This window comes from Pseudophryne corroboree, chromosome 10 (assembly GCF_028390025.1).
Source record: "Pseudophryne corroboree isolate aPseCor3 chromosome 10, aPseCor3.hap2, whole genome shotgun sequence".
NCBI lineage: Eukaryota > Metazoa > Chordata > Amphibia > Anura > Myobatrachidae > Pseudophryne > Pseudophryne corroboree.
Genome location: NC_086453.1, coordinates 178,262,434 through 178,280,582, shown reverse-complemented (window position 1 = coordinate 178,280,582; position 18,149 = coordinate 178,262,434). Strand labels below are relative to the sequence as shown.

At 49.1% G+C, this 18,149-nt stretch overlaps 1 protein-coding gene across 1 annotated transcript in view; it reads right to left on the bottom strand.

Moving 5' to 3' along the window:
- Positions 1 to 18,149, bottom strand: part of C10H1orf50 (chromosome 10 C1orf50 homolog) — an 85,166-nt gene that overhangs the window by 44,873 nt on the left and 22,144 nt on the right. The window contains exon 2 of the mRNA XM_063942955.1: positions 11,839 to 11,954. Coding sequence (XP_063799025.1) covers positions 11,839 to 11,954 — 116 coding nt within the window. The remainder of the gene's footprint in view (positions 1 to 11,838; positions 11,955 to 18,149) is intronic.

Genomic DNA, 18,149 nt, shown 5'->3' with positions numbered 1-18,149 from the left:
GAAACCCTTTTTATCCTGTTCTGTGTCCAGAACCATACCCAGGAACAGTAGACGCGTCGTAGGAACCAGCTGCGACTTTGGAATATTCAGAATCCAGCCGTGCTGTTGTAGCACTTCCCGAGATAGTGCTACTACGACGAACAACTGCTCCCTGGAACTCGCCTTTATAAGGAGATCGTCCAAGTACGGGATAATTATTTCGGCCATTACCTTGGTAAATACCTCGGTGCCGGGGACAGACCAACGGCAACGTCTGGAATTGGTAATGACAATCCTGTACCACAATATTGAGGTACTCCTGGTGAAGAGGGTAAATAGGGACATGCAGGTAATCATCCTTGATGTCCAGTGATACCATGAAATTCTCCAGGCTTGCAATAATCGCCCTGAGCGATTCCATTTTGAACTTGAACCTTCGTATATAAGTGTTCAAGGCTTTCAATTTTAGAATGGGTCTCACCGAACAGTCTGGTTTCGGTACCACAACATTTTGGAATAGTAACCCCGGCCTTGTTGAAGGAGGGGTACCTTGATTTCACCTGCTGGAAGTACAGCTTGTGAATTGCCGCCAGTACTACCTTTCCGAGGGCAGCAGGCAAGGCTGATGTGAGGTAACGGCGAGGGGGAGTCGCCTCGAACTCCAGCCTGTATCCCTGTGATACTATTTGCAGAACCTAGGGATCCACCTGTGGGCAAGCCCACTGGTCCCTGAAGTTCCCGAGACGCGCCCCTACCGCACCTGTCTCCACCTGTGGAGCCCCAGCATTATGCGGTGGACTCAGAGGAAGCGGGGGAAGATTTTTGATCCTGGGAACTGGCTGCTGGTGCAGCTTTTTCCTTCTTCCCTTGTCTCTGTGCAGAAAGGAAGCGCCTTTGACCCGCTTGCTTTTCTGAAGCCGAAAGGACTGTACCTGAAAATACGGTGCTTTCTTAGGCTGTGAGGAAACCTGAGGTAAAATTTTTTTATTCCCAGCTGTTGCTGTGGATACGAGGTCCCAGAGACCATCCCCAAACAATTCCTCACCCTTATAAGGCAGAATCTCCATGTGCCTTTTACAGGCAGCATCACCTGTCCACTGCCGGGTTTCTAATACCCTCCTGGCAGAATGGACATTGCATTAATTCTGGATGCCAGCCGGCAAATATCCCTCTGTGCATCCTTATATATAAGACAACGTCTTTAATATGCTCAATGTTAGCAAAATATTATCCCTGTCTTAGAGTATTAATATTATCTGACAGGGTATCAGACCACGCTGCAGCAGCACTATTTATGCTGAGGCAATTGCAGGTCTCAGTATATAACCTGAGTGTGTATATACAGACTTCAGGATCGCCTCCTGCTTTTTATCAGCAGGTTCCTTCAAGGTGGCCGTATCCTAAGACGGCAGTGCCACCTTTTTTGACAAACGTGTGAGCGCCTTATCCACCCTAAGGGATATCTCCCAACGTGACCTATCCTCTGGCGGGAAAGGGTACGCCATCAGTAACTTTTTCGAAATTACCAGTTTCTTATCGGGGGAACCCACGCTTCTTTACACACTTCATTCATTCATCTGATGGGGGAACAAAACACTGGCTGCTTTTTCTCCCCAAAAATAAAACCCCTTTTATGTGGTACTTGGGTTCATGTCAGAAAATGCGTAACACATTTTTCATTGCCGAGATCATGTAACGGATGTTCCTAGTGGATTGTGTATATGTCTCAACCTCGTCGACACTGGAGTCAGACTCCGTGTCGACATCTGTGTCTGCCATCTGAGGTAACGGGCGTTTTTTGAGCCCCTGATGGCCTTTGAGACGCCTGGGCAGGCGCGGGCTGAGAAGCCGGCTGTCCCACAGCTGTTACGTCATCCAGCCTTTTATGTAAGGAGTTGACACTGTCGGTTAATACCTTCCACCTATCCATCCACCCTGGTGTCGGCCCCACAGGGGGCGACATCCCATTTATCGGCCTCTGCTCTGCCTCCACGTAACCTTCCTCATCCAACATGTCGACACAGCCGTACCGACACACCGCACACACACAGGGAATGCTCTGACTGAGGACAGGACCCCACAAAGTCCTTTGGGGAGACAGAGAGAGTATGCCAGCACACACCAGAGCGCTATATAATGCAGGGATTAACACTATAACTGAGTGATTTTCCCCCCAATAGCTGCTTGTATACATATATTGCGCCTAAATTTAGTGCCCCCCCCCTCTCTTTTTAACCCTTTGAGCCTGAAAACTACAGGGGAGAGCCTGGGGAGCTGTCTTCCAGCTGCACTGTAAAGAAAAAATGGCGCCAGTGTGCTGAGGGAGAAGCCCCGCCCCTTTTTCGGCTGACTTTCTCCCGCTTTTTCTGGAATACTGGCAGGGGTAATTTTACATCTATATAGCCTCTAGGACTATATATGATGTAGATTTGGCAGCCAAGGTGTCATATATTGCCCTCAGGGCGCCCCCCCCAGCGCCCTGCACCCATCAGTGACCGGAGTGTGAGGTGTACATGAGGAGCAATGGCGCACAGCTGCAGTGCTGTGCGCTACCTTGGTGAAGACCGAAGTCTTCTGCCGCCGATTTTCCGGACTCTTCATGCTTCTGGCTCTGTAAGGGGGACGGCGGCGCGGCTCCGGGAACGAACACCAAGGTCGGGTCCTGCGGTCGATCCCTCTGGAGCTAATGGTGTCCAGTAGCCTAAGAAGCCCAAACTACCACCTGTTAGGTAGGTTCGCTTCTTCTCTCCTTAGTCCCTCGCTGCATTGAGTCTGTTGCCAGCAGATCTCACTGTAAAATAAAAAAACTAAATATACTTTCTTTCTAGGAGCTCAGGAGAGCCCCTAGTGTGCATCCCGCTCAGCCGGGCACAAGAATCTAACTGGGGTCTGGAGGAGGGTCTTAGTGGGAGGAGCCAGTGCACACCAGGTAGTCCTAAAGCTTTCTTTAGTTGTGCCCAGTCTCCTGCGGAGCCGCTAATCCCCGTGGTCCTTACGGAGTCCCAGCATCCACTTAAGACGTCAGAGAAATAAGATTTTAAACCTACCGGTAAATCTTTTTCTCGTAGTCCGTAGAGGATGCTGGGGACTCCGTAAGGACCATGGGGATAGAAGAGCTCCGCAGGAGACATGGGCACTTTAAGAAAGACTTTAGGTCTGGGTGTGCACTGGCTCCTCCCTCTATGCCCCTCCTCCAGACCTCAGTTAGAGAAACTGTGCCCAGAGGAGACGGACAGTACGAGGAAAGGATTTTTGTTAATCCAAGGGCAAGATTCATAACAGCCACACCAATCACACCGTATAACTTGTGATATACTAACCAGTTAACAGTATGAAAACAACATAGCATCAGTCCAAGACCGATGAAAACTATAACATAACCCTTATGTAAGCAAAACTATATACAAGTCTTGCAGAAGTAGTCCGCACTTGGGACGGGCGCCCAGCATCCTCTACGGACTACGAGAAAAAGATTTACCGGTAGGTTTAAAATCGTATTTTCTCTTACGTCCTAGAGGATGCTGGGGACTCCGTAAGGACCATGGGGATTATACCAAAGCTCCCAAGCGGGCGGGAGAGTGCGGATGACTCTGCAGCACCGATTGAGCAAACGGGAGGTCCTCCTCAACCAGGGTATCAAACTTATAGAACTTTGCAAAGGTGTTTGAACCCGACCAAGTAGCAGCTCGGCATAGTTGTAGTGCCGAGACCCCTCGGGCAGCCGCCCAAGACGAGCCCACCTTCCTAGTGGAATGGGCCTTGACCGATTTTGGTAACGGCAATCCAGCCGTAGAATGCGCCTGCTGAATCGTGTTACAGATCCAGCGAGCAATAGTCTGCTTTGAAGCAGGGGCGCCAACCTTGTTGGCTGCATATAGGACAAACAGTGCTTCTGTTTTTCGGACTCTAGCCGTTCTGGCCATGTAAATTTTCAAAGCCCTGACTACATCAAGGGACTCGGAATCCTCCAAGTCTCGCGTAGCCAAGAGGCACCACAATAGGTTGGTTCATATGAAAAGATGACACCACCTTAGGCAAGAATTGAGGACGGGTCCGCAATTCCGCTCTATCCATATGGAAAACCAGATAGGGGCTTTTATGAGACAAAGCCGCCAATTCCGACACTCGCCTAGCCGAAGCCAAGGCTAATAACATGACCACCTTCCAAGTGAGATATTTTAACTCCACCGTTTGAAGTGGTTCAAACCAGTGCGACTTTTGGAAACTCAACACCACGTTAAGGTCCCAATGCGCCACTGGAGGTATAAAAGGAGACTGAATATGCAGCACTCCCTTCACAAAAGTCTGTACTTCTGGGAGAGAAGCCAATTCTTTTTGAAAGAAAATGGATAAGGCCAAAATCTGAACCTTAATGGAGTCTAATTTTAGGGCCAAATTCACTCCAGTTTGTAGGAAGTGAAGGAAACGGCCCAGATGGAATTCTTCCGTAGGAGCATTCCTGGCCTCACACCAAGAAACATATTTTCGCCATATACGGTGATAATGTTTAGCTGTCACGTCCTTCCTAGCCTTTATCAGCGTAGGAATGACCTCATCCGGAATGCCTTTTTCCGCTAGGATCCTGCGTTCAACCGACATGCCGTCAAACGCAGCCGCGGCAAGTCTTGGAACAGACAGGGCCCCTGTTGCAACAGGTCCTGTCGTAGAGGAAGAGGCCACGGATCTTCTGTGAGCATTTCCAGCAGATCCGGATACCAGGTCCTTCGTGGCCAATCTGGAACAATGAGAATTGTTCTCACTCCTCTTTTTCTTATTATTCTCAACACCTTGGGTATGAGAGGAAGAGGAGGAAACACAGACTGACTGGAACACCCACTGTGTCACTAGGGCGTCTACAGCTACCGCCTGAGGGTCTTTTGATCTTGCGCAAAACCTCTGTAGCTTTTTGTTGAGGCGGGACGCCATCATGTCTATCTGGGGCAGTCCCCACTGACTTGCAATCTGTGCGAAGACTTCCTGATGAAGTCCCCAGTCTCCTGGATGCAGGTCGTGTCTGCTGAGGAAGTCTGCTTCCCAGTTGTCCACTCCCGGAATGAACACTGCTGACAGTGCGCTTACATGATTTTCCACCCAGCGAAGAATCCTGGTGGCTTCCGCCATTGCCACTCTGCTCCTTGTGCCGCCTTGGCGGTTTACATGAGCCACTGCGGTGATGTTGTCTGACTGGATCAGAACTGGTTGGTCGCGAAGTAATGTCTCCGCTTGACGTAGGGCGTTGTATATGGCCCTCAGTTCCAGGATGTTGATGTGAAGACAAGTCTCTTGACTTGACCAAAGACTTTGGAAGTCCTGAATGCCGAACCTGCGGCCTTCTAGAAGGTGAGCACTCTGCAGCCACCACAGGAGAGATACCCTGGCTCTGGGGGACAGGGTGATCAACTGATGAATTTGTAGATGTGACCCGGACCACTTGTCCAGTAGGTCCCACTGGAAAGTACTCGCATGGAACCTGCCGAAGGGAATGGCTTCATATGATGCCACCATCTTTCCCAGGACTCGAGTGCAGTGATGCACTGACACCTGTTTTGGCTTCAATAGGTTCCTGACCAGAGTCATGAGTTCCTGAGCTTTTTCTATCGGAAGATATACCCCTTTTCTGGTCTGTATCCAGAATCATGCCCAAGAAGGTCAGACGAGTTGTAGGAACCAACTGCGACTTCGGGATATTGAGAATCCAGCCGTGTTGCTGTAACACCTTCAGTGAAAGTGAGACGCTGTTCAGCAACTGCTCTCTTGATCTCGCTTTTATAAGGAGATCGTCCAAGTACGGGATAATTGTGACACCTTTTTTGCGCAGGAGCACCATCATTTCCGCCATTACCTTGGTGAAAATCCTCGGGGCCGTGGAAAGCCCAAACGGCAACGTCTGAAATTGGTAATGACAATCCTGTACCGCAAATCTCAGGTACGCCTGATGAGGTGGATAAATGGGAACATGAAGGTATGCATCCTTTATGTCCAGAGATCCCATAAAATCCCCCCCTTCCAGGCTGGCGATGACCGCTCTTAGCGATTCCATCTTGAACTTGAACCTTTTCAAGTATAGGTTCAGGGATTTTAAATTTAAAATGGGTCTGACCGAACCGTCCGGTTTCGGGATTACAAACAGGGTTGAGTAATATCCCCTCCCTTGTTGAAGCAGGGGAACCTTGACCACCACCTGTTGAAGATACAATTTGTGAATTGCATTTAACACTATCTCCCTTCCCGGGGGAGAAGCTGGTAGGGCCGATTTGAAAAACCGACGAGGAGGCATCTCTTCGAATTCCAGCTAGTAACCCTGAGAAACAATTTCTATTGCCCAGGGATCCACCTGTGAGTGAACCCAGATGTGGCTGAAAACGCGAAGACGTGCCCCCACTGGGGCGGACTCCTTTAGCGGAGCCATAGCGTCATGCGGTGGATTTTGCAGAGGCCGGGGAGGACTTCTGTTCCTGGGAACTAGCTGTGTTGTGCAGCTTTTTTCCTCTGCCCTTACCTCTGGCAAGAAAGGACGCACCTCGTACTTTCTTGTTTCTTTGTGATCGAAAGGACTGCATTTGATAATGTGGCGCTTTCTTAGGTTGTGAGGGAATATAAGGCAAAAAATTTGATTTACCAGCTGTAGCTGTGGAGACCAGGTCCGAGAGACCTTCCCCAAACAATTCCTCACCCTTGTAAGGTAAAACCTCCATATGCCTCTTTGAGTCGGCATCACCTGTCCACTGCCGGGTCCATAGGACTCGTCTAGCAGAAATCGACATAGCGTTGATTCTAGAACCCAGTAGACTAATGTCTCTTTGAGCATCTCTCATATATAAGACAGCATCTTTTATATGCCCTAGGGTCAATAAAATGGTATCTTTATCTAGGGTCTCAATTTCCGCTGATAAGTTATCTGTCCATGCTGCTACAGCGCTACAAACCCAGGCCGACGCAATCGCCGGTCTGAGTAAGGTACCAGAATGTGTGGAAATGGACTTCAAGGTAACCTCCTGCTTGCGGTCAGCAGGATCCCTGAGGGTAGCCGTATCTTGGGATGGCAGCGCTACCTTTTTGGATAAGCGTGTCAATGCTTTGTCCACCCTAGGGGAGGATTCCCACCGTATCCTGTCCGTTGGCGGGAAAGGATACGCCATAAGAATCCTTTTGGGAATCTGCAGTTTTTTGTCTGGAGATTCCCAAGCTTTTTCACATAATTCGTTCAACTCATGTGAGGGGGGAAAGGTTACCTCAGGTTTCTTTCCCTTATACATGTGTACCCTCGTGTCAGGGACAGGGGGTTCCTCTGTGATATGCAAAACATCTTTTATTGCAATAATCATATCGAATACATTTAGCTAATTTTGGCTGTAACTTTGCATCATCGTAGTCGACACTGGAGTCAGAATCCGTGTCGGTATCTGTGTCTACTATTTGGGATAGTGGGCGCTTTTGAGACCCCGAAGGTCCCTGCGACATAGGGACAGACATGGGTTGACTCCCTGGCTGTTCCCTAGCTTCAGCTTTGTCTAATCTTTTGTGCAATAAATTTACATTAGCACTTAAAACATTCCACATATCCATCCAGTCAGGTGTCGGCGTTGTCGACGGAGACACCACGTTCATTTGCTCCCCCTCCTCCCTAGGAGAGCCTTCTACCTCAGACATGTCGACACACGCGTACCGACACACCACACACTCAGGGAATCCTCTTATCTGAAGACAGTTCCCCCACAAGGCCCTTTGGAGAGACAGAGAGAGAGTATGCCAGCACACACCCAGCGCTATATGACCCAGGAAAAAACACAATAAATATATGTTTACCCAGTAGCGCTGTTTATGTTTACAGTGATCGCAAAAACGCGCTATAGCGCGTTTTTTACCCCAAAATGACGACTGGGGACTCACTTTGTAAGAATGGGCGGGTCCCCAGGGACGCGCTCCGTTAAAATTGCTCTCTGGCGCCTGATTGGTTACTAGCTGACTTTTCTCTGACATTATTGGTCAGAAGTCAGCGACGGCTGCTGCTGCTGCTGGGCGGGAAGATGCGGTGCCGGGAGTCAGACAGTAACAAGCTGAGAGGACTGACGGGAAGTTGCAGCGCGGCGCTCCGGGGCTTGATCCACACTTCTCACCCTCTCCCCGGCTGCACTAGTCCACGAGAGGGGAGAGGGGAGGGCCCGCCAGATTACAGATGATACGGGAGATGCCGGAGCCGCCGCAAGATGACATCACCCAGCAGAGTAATGAAGTCGGACCCGCCACCTGTGAACAGATCCTGGCAGGGCAGAGGTAATTTAGCTGAGCCAGTGTGCGGGGCCAGGCAGAAACTGAACAGCAGCAGGCTAATGCTGCCTTAACAGTGTCTGCCAGCCCAGTGTTTCCACCTTCCCTCCCCAACCAGCCCACTGTGTTTTCTCACTGCCCTCCCATCTAGAACCACCCTGTCAGTCCAGACACACTGATTCCCCTCCCCAACTCAGCCCAGTGTTACCTCCTCACACCCCTATCTCTCTGCCCCTCTACCTGGCACAGTGTGTATAACGTGCTCTACCTGGAGCAGTGTGTATAACGTGCTCTACCTGGCGCAGTGTGTATAACGTGCTCTACCTGGCGCAGTGTGTATAACGTGCTCTACCTGGCGCAGTGTGTATAACGTGCTCTACCTGGCGCAGTGTGTATAACGTGCTCTACCTGGCGCAGTGTGTATAACGTGCTCTACCTGGCGCAGTGTGTATAACTTGCTCTACCTGGCGCAGTGTGTATAACGTGCTCTACCTGGCGCAGTGTGTATAACGTGCTCTACCTGGCGCAGTGTGTATAACGTGCTCTACCTGGCGCAGTGTGTATAACGTGCTCTACCTGGCGCAGTGTGTATAACGTGCTCTACCTGGCTCAGTGTGTGTAACGTGCTCTACCTGGCTCAGTGTGTGTAACGTGCTCTACCTGGCTCAGTGTGTGTAACGTGCTCTACCTGGCGCAATATGTATAATATGCTCTGCCTGGCGCTAAGTATATAACGTGCTCTGCCTGGCGCTAATAACGTGCTCTGCCTGGCGCTAATAACGTGCTCTGCCTGGAGCAATATGTATAACGTGCTCTACCTGGTGCAGTGTGTATAGGAGGTTCTACCTGGTGCAATGTGTATAAGCGGCACTACTGTGTGGTATAATGTGAATTGGTACTATTATGTGGCCACGCCCCTTCTCCATTAAGCCACGCCCCTAATTTTTTTGCGCGCGCCTTCGGTGCGCAGTGCCTATACCTAAGGTTCTAGGAGATAGAGAACCAATTCACTTTCTGCCAAGGGGCACCAAAATGTCTAGTTACAGCTCTGGTACAGGGTGTCCTGCATGCTACACAGCCCAGCAGCACTGTCACCCCCATCCCCCCCCCCTTGCAACAAGATTAATAAAAACCTTCATTCCGATGGGACCCAGAAAAGGACCGGTAGGACCCCAATTTTTAAAAGTGAGGGGTCCCTGGGACCCACTTTTTTTTTGGCTCAGCGCGATCACTGGTTTATATATATATATATATATATATATATATATATATATATATATATATATATATATATATATATATATATATATATGCGCCAAATTATGTGCCCCCCCCCTTCTTTAAAACCCTCTTTCACTGTGGAATAAGCAGGGGAGAGTCCGGGGAGCTTCCCCTCAGCGCTGTGCTGTGGAGAAAATGGCTCTGGTGAGTGCTGAGGGAGAAGCCCCGCCCCCTCGGTGGCGGGCTTCTGTCCCGCTCAAATATACTAAAAAAACTGTCGGGGGCTCTTTATATATACAGTGCCCAGCTGTATGTATGTATGTATGTATGTATGTATGTATGTATGTATGTATATATATATATATATATATATATATATATATATATATATATATATATATATTTATTTATTTATTTATTTTTATTTTTATTTTTATTTTTTTTGCCAAGGAGAGGTTCATATGCTGTCCAGGGCGCCCCCCCTGCGCCCTGCACCCTTACAGTGACTGCCGTGTGTGAGGTGCATTGGAGCAATGGCGCACAGCTTTACTGCTGTGCGTTACCTCAGTGAAGATCATGAAGTCTTCTGCCGCCTCTGAAGTCTTCTTTTCTTCTCATACTCACCCGGCTTCTATCTTCTGGTTCTGCGAGGAGGACGGCGGCGCGGCTCTGGGACGGACGGCGAGGGTGAGACCTGCGTACCGATCCCTCTGGAGCTAATGGTGTCCAGTAGCCTAAGAAACAGAGCCTAGCATTAAAGTAGGTCTGTTTCTCTCCCCTCAGTCCCTCGATGCAGGGAGTCTGTTGCCAGCGGCCCCCCGAAAATAAAAAGTCTAACAAATATACTTTCTGACAGGAAACTCAGGAGAGCTCCCTGTAATGCACCCAGTCTCCTCTGGGCACAGTAGTAAACTGAGGTCTGGAGGAGGGGCATAGAGGGAGGAGCCAGTGCACACCCATACCTAAAGTCTTTCTTAAAGTGCCCATGTCTCCTGCGGAGCCCGTCTATCTCCATGGTCCTTACGGAGTCCCCAGCATCCTCTAGGACGTAAGAGAAAATAATATAATTACTCTGCAATAAATGAACACAATGGGGCAGATTCAATTAGCTACAAGAGGTGTTACACAGTCCTCCTGGGTAAAGTCCCCATAGTTATTCAATAAGAGACCTGCGATCAACCTGCATGCAGCCCAACAAGCAGCACATAATGCCAATTTTTGAGGAGGGTGCAAAGAAGGAGATGGTAAATTAATGCCGGATATTACTCAACTTGTATATTGAATATTCTGGGATGAATTCTATTAGACTGGTATGTGAGCAGTTACTGTACCTCTCTAGGGGCATCTATTCCTTAACCAGTGATCTATAGCAGAAAAGGATGAGTAAGCACTAAACAAGAATGCAAATGTAGTGCTGTATTATGTGGTACAAATGCAATAGCAAGTGAAATAAGTTTAAAGTATGCACTACACACAAATGATTAAGATACAATTTCCATTAAGCGTAGCAGGTAAAACAAAACAAAGGATCTACTGTCCTTCCAATTAGGAATGATCCAGTTAATTACTACAACGTTACTAATAAAGCCAACCAATGGTAATGTAGTCTCTCTTGTGGTCTGGGATGATCATAAGCAGAACCAGCGCAACACTCAGCAAGGGTATGCAGTTCAGGGATGTGCCAGGCTGAGGAGGCGCTCTGCCACCCTGCTGTTGCTGCCGTCTGCAGCTGCACCCGTCACACTGTATCACAGTCAGCGGCGTCGGTAGCGAGAAACACGGCCCTCAGTTTCAGGTTCCTCCAGCTCCCTCCTCCCCGCTGTACCTGTCAAGCTCTATGACAGGCAGCAGAGCCGACAGCTTAAAGCTGATCTCCCCCGTACTCCTCTCCTGTGGGGATATGTGTAAGGGGCACTACTTTCTTTGGGCATTATGTATGGCACTACTATTTTTGGCATGTGTAGGGGCTAGTACTACTGTGGGTGTTATATGTAAGGGGTACTACTGTGTAGTGTAAGGTGTATAAGAGGAACTACTGTGTAGCTTAACATGACAAAGGGGCACTACTGTGTGACGTAATGTAAATAAGGGCACTACTATGTTTCATTAAGTTAATAAGGTAAACTACCATGTGGTTCAATATGAATCAGGGGCACTACGTGCGGTGTAATGTAAATAAGATTGTGCTATTGTGTGGCTACGCCCCTTCTTTGTGAGTCCACATCCCTTTTTTGTGGTGGTCACGCACTGTCTCTTTATTATGCATAGTTAGCAGGGGGGATCCAAACACCCTAGCACCAGTCCTGATCAAAGGTGTCTGTCTCATTGTATAACAAGGTTACGGTGTCTACTCTATACAGAGTCACTGACCTTTTGCACCTGTTGTGCCAGTTCCACGAGGTCGGAAGGTTCCCCTACGCGATTGGTCTGATAGCTACTGACTAGCTGCAATCCTGAGGGATTTGAATTGCTTTCTACAAGAGTTACTAAAAAAATTAAAGACACAGTATTTGTAAATGAATAGTTGTGTTAGATACTAGTAACAGAGAAATAAAATATACTTACAAGAAGTAGGAAAGAGGTCTGCATTGGATACAGTATAATACTATATGTTTGATGTTTACTTAAAGAAAGTCCAAAACAAAACAAAAATAAATAACTTTTCCTGAATTTAATTGTGCCATAAAATATCTACAAAAAAAAACTGTAGTGCCAAATAAACGGTTTCCAACACTACGTAAACTAAATGCATCCAACAGGCTCTCTCACAAAATTATACAAGATTTCAGAGAGCCACTACTTAGTAATTTACATGCCAGCAACAAACCTGTCATACACTGATAAGTTTTTACAACACAAGGAAAGGCAATGTATCAAAGGGTTGTCATGTACTAAAAAAATAAGATTTTACTCACCGGTAAATCTATTTCTCATAGTCCGTAGTGGATGCTGGGAACTCCGTAAGGACCATGGGGAATAGCGGGCTCCGCAGGAGACTGGGCACTCTAAAGAAAGATTTAGTACTATCTGGTGTGCACTGGCTCCTCCCTCTATGCCCCTCCTCCTCCCTCTATGCCCCTCCTCCAGACCTCAGTTAAGGAAACTGTGCCCGGAAGAGCAGACATTATAAGGAAAGGATTTTGGAATCCCGGGTAAGACTCATACCAGCCACACCAATCACACCGTATAACTTGTGATACACTTATCCAGTCAACAGTATGAACAACAACATGGCATCAACAATGGATGCCAACATAACATAACCCATTATTAAGCAATAACTTTGTACACGTATTGCAGAAAGTCCGCACTAGGGACGGGCGCCCAGCATCCACTACAGACTATGAGAAATAGACTTACCGGTGAGTAAAATTTTATTTTCTCTAACGTCCTAGTGGATGCTGGGAACTCCGTAAGGACCATGGGGATTATACCAAAGCTCCCAAACGGGCGGGAGAGTGCGGATGACTCTGCAGCACCAAATGGGCAAACTCAAGGTCCTCCTCAGCCAGGGTATCAAACTTGTAGAATTTTGCAAATGTGTTTGAACCCGACCAAGTAGCAGCTCGGCAAAGCTGTAAAGCCGAGACCCCTCGGGCAGCCGCCCAAGAAGAGTCCACCTTCCTTGTGGAATGGGCTTTCACTTATTTTGGATGCGGCAATCCAGCCGCAGAATGAGCCTGCTGAATCGTGTTACAGATCCAGCGGGCAACGGTTTGCTTTGAAGCAGGAGCCCCCAACTTGTTGGGGGCATATAGGATAAACAGCGAGTCAGTTTTCCTGACTCCAACCGTTCTGGCTACATAAATCTTCAAAGCCCTGACTACATCTAGTAACCTGGACTCCTCCAAGTCACGAGTAGCCGCAGGCACTACAATAGGTTGGTTCAAATGAAAAGATGACACCACCTTTGGCAGAAATTGGGGACGAGCCCGCAATTCTGCCCTGTCCATATGAAAAACCAGATAAGGGCTTTTGCATGACAAAGCCGCCAATTCTGACACACGACTAGCCGAAGCTAAGGCCAATAGCATGACCACCTTCCACGTGAGATACTTTAGCTCCACGGTCTTAAGTGGTTCAAACCAGTGGGATTTTAGGAAACCCAACACCACGTTGAGATCCCAAGGTGACACTGGTGGCACAAAAGGGGGCTGAGTATGCAGCACTCCCTTAACAAAGGTCTGAACTTCAGGAAGAGACGCCAGTTCCTTTTGAAAGAAAATGGATAGGGCCGAAATCTGGACCTTTATGGATCCCAACTTCAAGCCCATAGTCACTCCAGACTGTAGAAAGTGCAGAAATCTGCCCAGTTGGAATTCCTCTGTAGGGGCCTTCCTGGCCTCACACCAAGCAACATATTTTCGCCATATGCGGTGATAATGCTTTGCTGTTACGTCCTTCCGAGCCTTTATCAGCATAGGAATAACTTTCTCCGGAATGCCTTTTTCCGCTAGGATCCGGCGTTCAACCGCCATGCCGTCAAACGCAGCCGCGGTAAGTCTTGGAACAGGCAGGGCCCCTGTTGCAACAGGTCCTGTCTGAGAGGCAGAGGCCATGGGTCCGCTGTGAGCATTTCTTGCAGTTCCGGGTACCAAGGCCTTCGTGGGCAATCTGGAACAATGAGTATTGTTCTCACTCCTTTTCTTCTTACGATTCTCAGCACCTTGGGTATGAGAGGAAGAGGAGGAAACACATAGACCGATTGGAACACCCACGGTGTTACCAGGGCATCCACAGCTATCGCCTGAGGGTCTCTTGACCTGGCGCAATACCGTTGTAGCTTTTTGTTGAGACAGGGCGCCATCATGTCTACCTGTGGCAGTCCCCATCGATTTGTAATCTGAATGAAGACTTTGTGATGAAGTCCCCACTCTCCCGAGTGAAGGTCGTGCCTGCTGAGGAAGTCTGCTTCCCAGTTGTCCACCCCCGGAATGAACACTGCTGACAGTGCTTGTACATGATTCTCCGCCCACCGAAGAATCCTGGTGGCTTCCGCCATCGCGACTCTGCTTCTTGTGCCGCCCTGGCGGTTTACATGAGCCACCGCGGTGATGTTGTCTGACTGAATCAGCGCCGGTTGGTTGCGAAGCAGGGGCTCCGCTTGACTCAGGGCGTTGAATATGGCCCTTAGTTCCAGGCTATTGATGTGCAGACAAGCCTCCTGACTTGACCACAACCCTTGGAAGTTTCTTCCCTGAGTGACTGCCCCCCACCCTCGGAGGCTCGCATCCGTGGTCACCAGGACCCCGTCCTGTATGCCGAACCTGCGGCCCTCGAGAAGGTGAGCACTCTGTAGCCACCACAGAAGAGACACCCTGGCCCTAGGGGACAGGGTGATCAGCCGATGCATCTGAAGATGCGATCCGGACCATTTGTCCAACAGATCCCATTAAAAGATCCTCGCATGGAACCTGCCGAAGGGAATGGCTTCGTACGATGCCACCATCTTTCCCAGGACTCGCGTGCAGTGATGCACCGACACCTGTTTCGGTTTTAAGAGGTCTCTGACTAGAGTCACAAGCTCTTGAGCCCTCTCCGTCGGGAGAAACACCTTCTTCTGGTCTGTGTCCAGAATCATGCCCAGAAAGGGCAGACGCGTCGTAGGAATCAGCTGCGACTTTGGGATATTCAGAATCCAGCCATGCTGTTACAACACTTCCTGAGAGTGCGCTACGGTGATCTGCAACTGCTGCCTCGACCTCGCCTTTATGAGGAGATCGTCCAAATATGGGATAACTGTGACTCCTTGCTTTCTCAGGATCACCATCATTTCTGCCATTACCTTGGTAAATATTCTCGGTGCCGTGGAGAGCCCAAACGGCAACGTCTGGAATTCGTAATGACAGTCCTGTACCACAAATCTGAGGTACTCCTGATGAAGCGGATAAATGGGGACATGCAAGTAAGCATCCTTGATGTCCAGAGACACCATAAAATCCCCCACTTCCAGGCTTGCAATGACCGCTCTGAGCGATTCCATTTTGAACTTGAATCTTTTCAGATAAATGTTCAGGGACTTTAAATTTAATATAGGTCTGACCGAACCGTCCGGTTTCGGTACCACAAACATCGTGGAATAGTATCCCTTTCCCTGTTGAAGAAGGGGAACCTTTACCACCACCTGCTGGAGAAATAGCTTGTGAATTGCCGCTACCACTACTTCCCTTTCTATGGGGGAAGCTGGCAGGGCCGATTTTAGGTAACGTTGAGGGGGCATCACCTCGAATTCCAGCTTGTATCCCTGAGACACAATCTGTATAGCCCAGGGATCCACCTGTGAGCGAACCCACTGGTGGCTGAAATGTCGGAGACGTGCCCCCACCGCTCCTGTCTCCACCCGTGGAGCCCCAGCGTCATGCGGTGGATTTAGTGGAAGCCGGGGAGGACTTCTGTTCCTGGGAACTAGCTGTAAGGTGCAGTTTTTTTCCTCTACACCTGCCTCTAGCAAGAAAGTAGGCACCTCTGACCTTCTTGCTTCTTTGTGCGCGAAAGGACTGCATTTGGTAATACGGTGCTTTCTTAGGTTGTGAGGGAATATATGGCAAAAAGTTTGACTTCCCAGCAGTAGCTGTGGAAACCAGGTCCGAGAGACCGTCCCCAAACAATTCCTCACCCTTGTAAGGTAACACCTCCATGTGTTTTTTGGAGTCTGCATCACCTGTCCACTGCCGAGTCCACAGGACCCTCCTGGCAGAAATTGACATTGCATTAATTCTAGAGCCCAGTAGGCAAATGTCCCTCTGGGCATCCCTCATATATAGGACAGTGTCTTTGATATGCCCCAGGGTCAGCATAATGGTATCCCTGTCCAAGGTATCCATTTCCTCAGACAGATTATCTGTCCACGCTGCTACAGCACTACACATCCACGCCGACGCAATTGCCGGCCTCAGTAGAGTCCCTGAATGTGTATAAACAGATTTCAGGATACTTTCCTGCTTTCTATCAGCAGGAACCTTTAGGGTGGCCGTATCCTGCGACGGCAGGGCCACCTTCTTAGATAAGCGTGTGAGAGCTTTATCTACCCTAGGGGAGGATTCCCAGCACACCCTGTCCTCTGGCAGGAAAGGGTACGCCATAAGTAACCTTTTGGAAATCAGGACTTTCTTATCTGGGGAATCCCACGCTCTTTCACATAACTCATTTAACTAATGTGCAGGGGGAAAAGTCACCTCTTGCTTTTTCTCCCCATACATATAAACCCTCTTGTCAGGGACAGGGTTTACCTCTGATATGTGTAAAATATCCTTCATCGCTATAATCATGTAACGTATAGCTTTTGTCATTTTCGGTTGCAATTTTGCATCATCGTCATCGACACTGGAGTCAGAATCCGTGTCGACATCTGTGTCAACCATTTTGGACAGTGGTCGCTTTTGAGACCCTGAGGGCCTCTGCGCTGTAGGATCAGGCATGGGTTGAGACCCTGACTGGCCCGAGGTATCAGCTTTATCCAACCTTTTATGTAAGGAGTTTACAATATCATTTAACACCTTCCACATATCCATCCAATCAGGTGTCGGCACCGTCGGCGGCGACACATCAGTCAACTGCACTTGCTCTGCCTCCACATAGCCCTCTTCGTCAAACATGTCGACACACGCGTACCGACACACCACACACACAGGGGAAGCTCTAAATGAGGACAGGACCACCACAAGGCCTTTTGGAGAGACAGAGAGAGAGTATGCCAGCACACACCCCAGCGCTATATAACCCAGGGATTACACAGTAACTTAGTGTTTACCCAGTAGTTGCTGTAATATCATTAATGTGCCTAAATTTATGTGCCCCCCCCCCCCCTCTCTTTTTTACCCTTCTACCGTGATTCTGCAGGGGAGAGCCTGGGGAGCTTCCTCTCAGCGGAGCTGTGGAAGGAAAATGGCGCTGGTGAGTGCTGAGGAAGAAGGCCCCGCCCCCTCAGCGGCAGGCTTCTGTCCCGCGATTTTTTTGTAAAATAAATGGCGGGGGCTCATATATATATAACAGTGTCCCACTGTCTATATGCAGCTTTTGCCAGGAGGTATCAATTGCTGCCCAGGTCGCCCCCCCTGCGCCTTGCACCCTACAGTGACCGGAGTGTGTGGGTTAGTGTGGGCGCAATGGCGCACAGCTGCAGTGCTGTGCGCTACCTCATGTGAAGACAGGAGTCTTCTGACGCCGATTTCGATGTCTTCTCCGCTTCTGCCGGCTTCTGTCTTCTGGCACTGCGAGGGGGACGGCGGCGCGGCTCCAGGAATGGACGACAAGGTCAGGTCCTGTGTTCGATCCCTCTGGAGCTAATGGTGTCCAGTAGCCTAAGAAGCGCAACCTAGCCGCAGTTAGTAGGTTTGCTTCTCTCCCCTCAGTCCCACGTAGCAGAGAGTCTGTTGCCAGCAGAAGCTCTCTGAAAATAAAAAAACCTAACTAAAATACTTTCTTATTAGCAAGCTCAGGAGAGCTCACTAAAAGCACCCAGCTCTGTCCGGGCACAGATTCTAACTGAGGTCTGGAGGAGGGGCATAGAGGGAGGAGCCAGTGCACACCAGATAGTACTAAATCTTTCTTTAGAGTGCCCAGTCTCCTGCGGAGCCCGCTATTCCCCATGGTCCTTACGGACTTCCCAGCATCCACTAGGACGTTAGAGAAATAAGATTTTACTTACCGGTAAATCTATTTCTCGTAGTCTGTAGAGGATG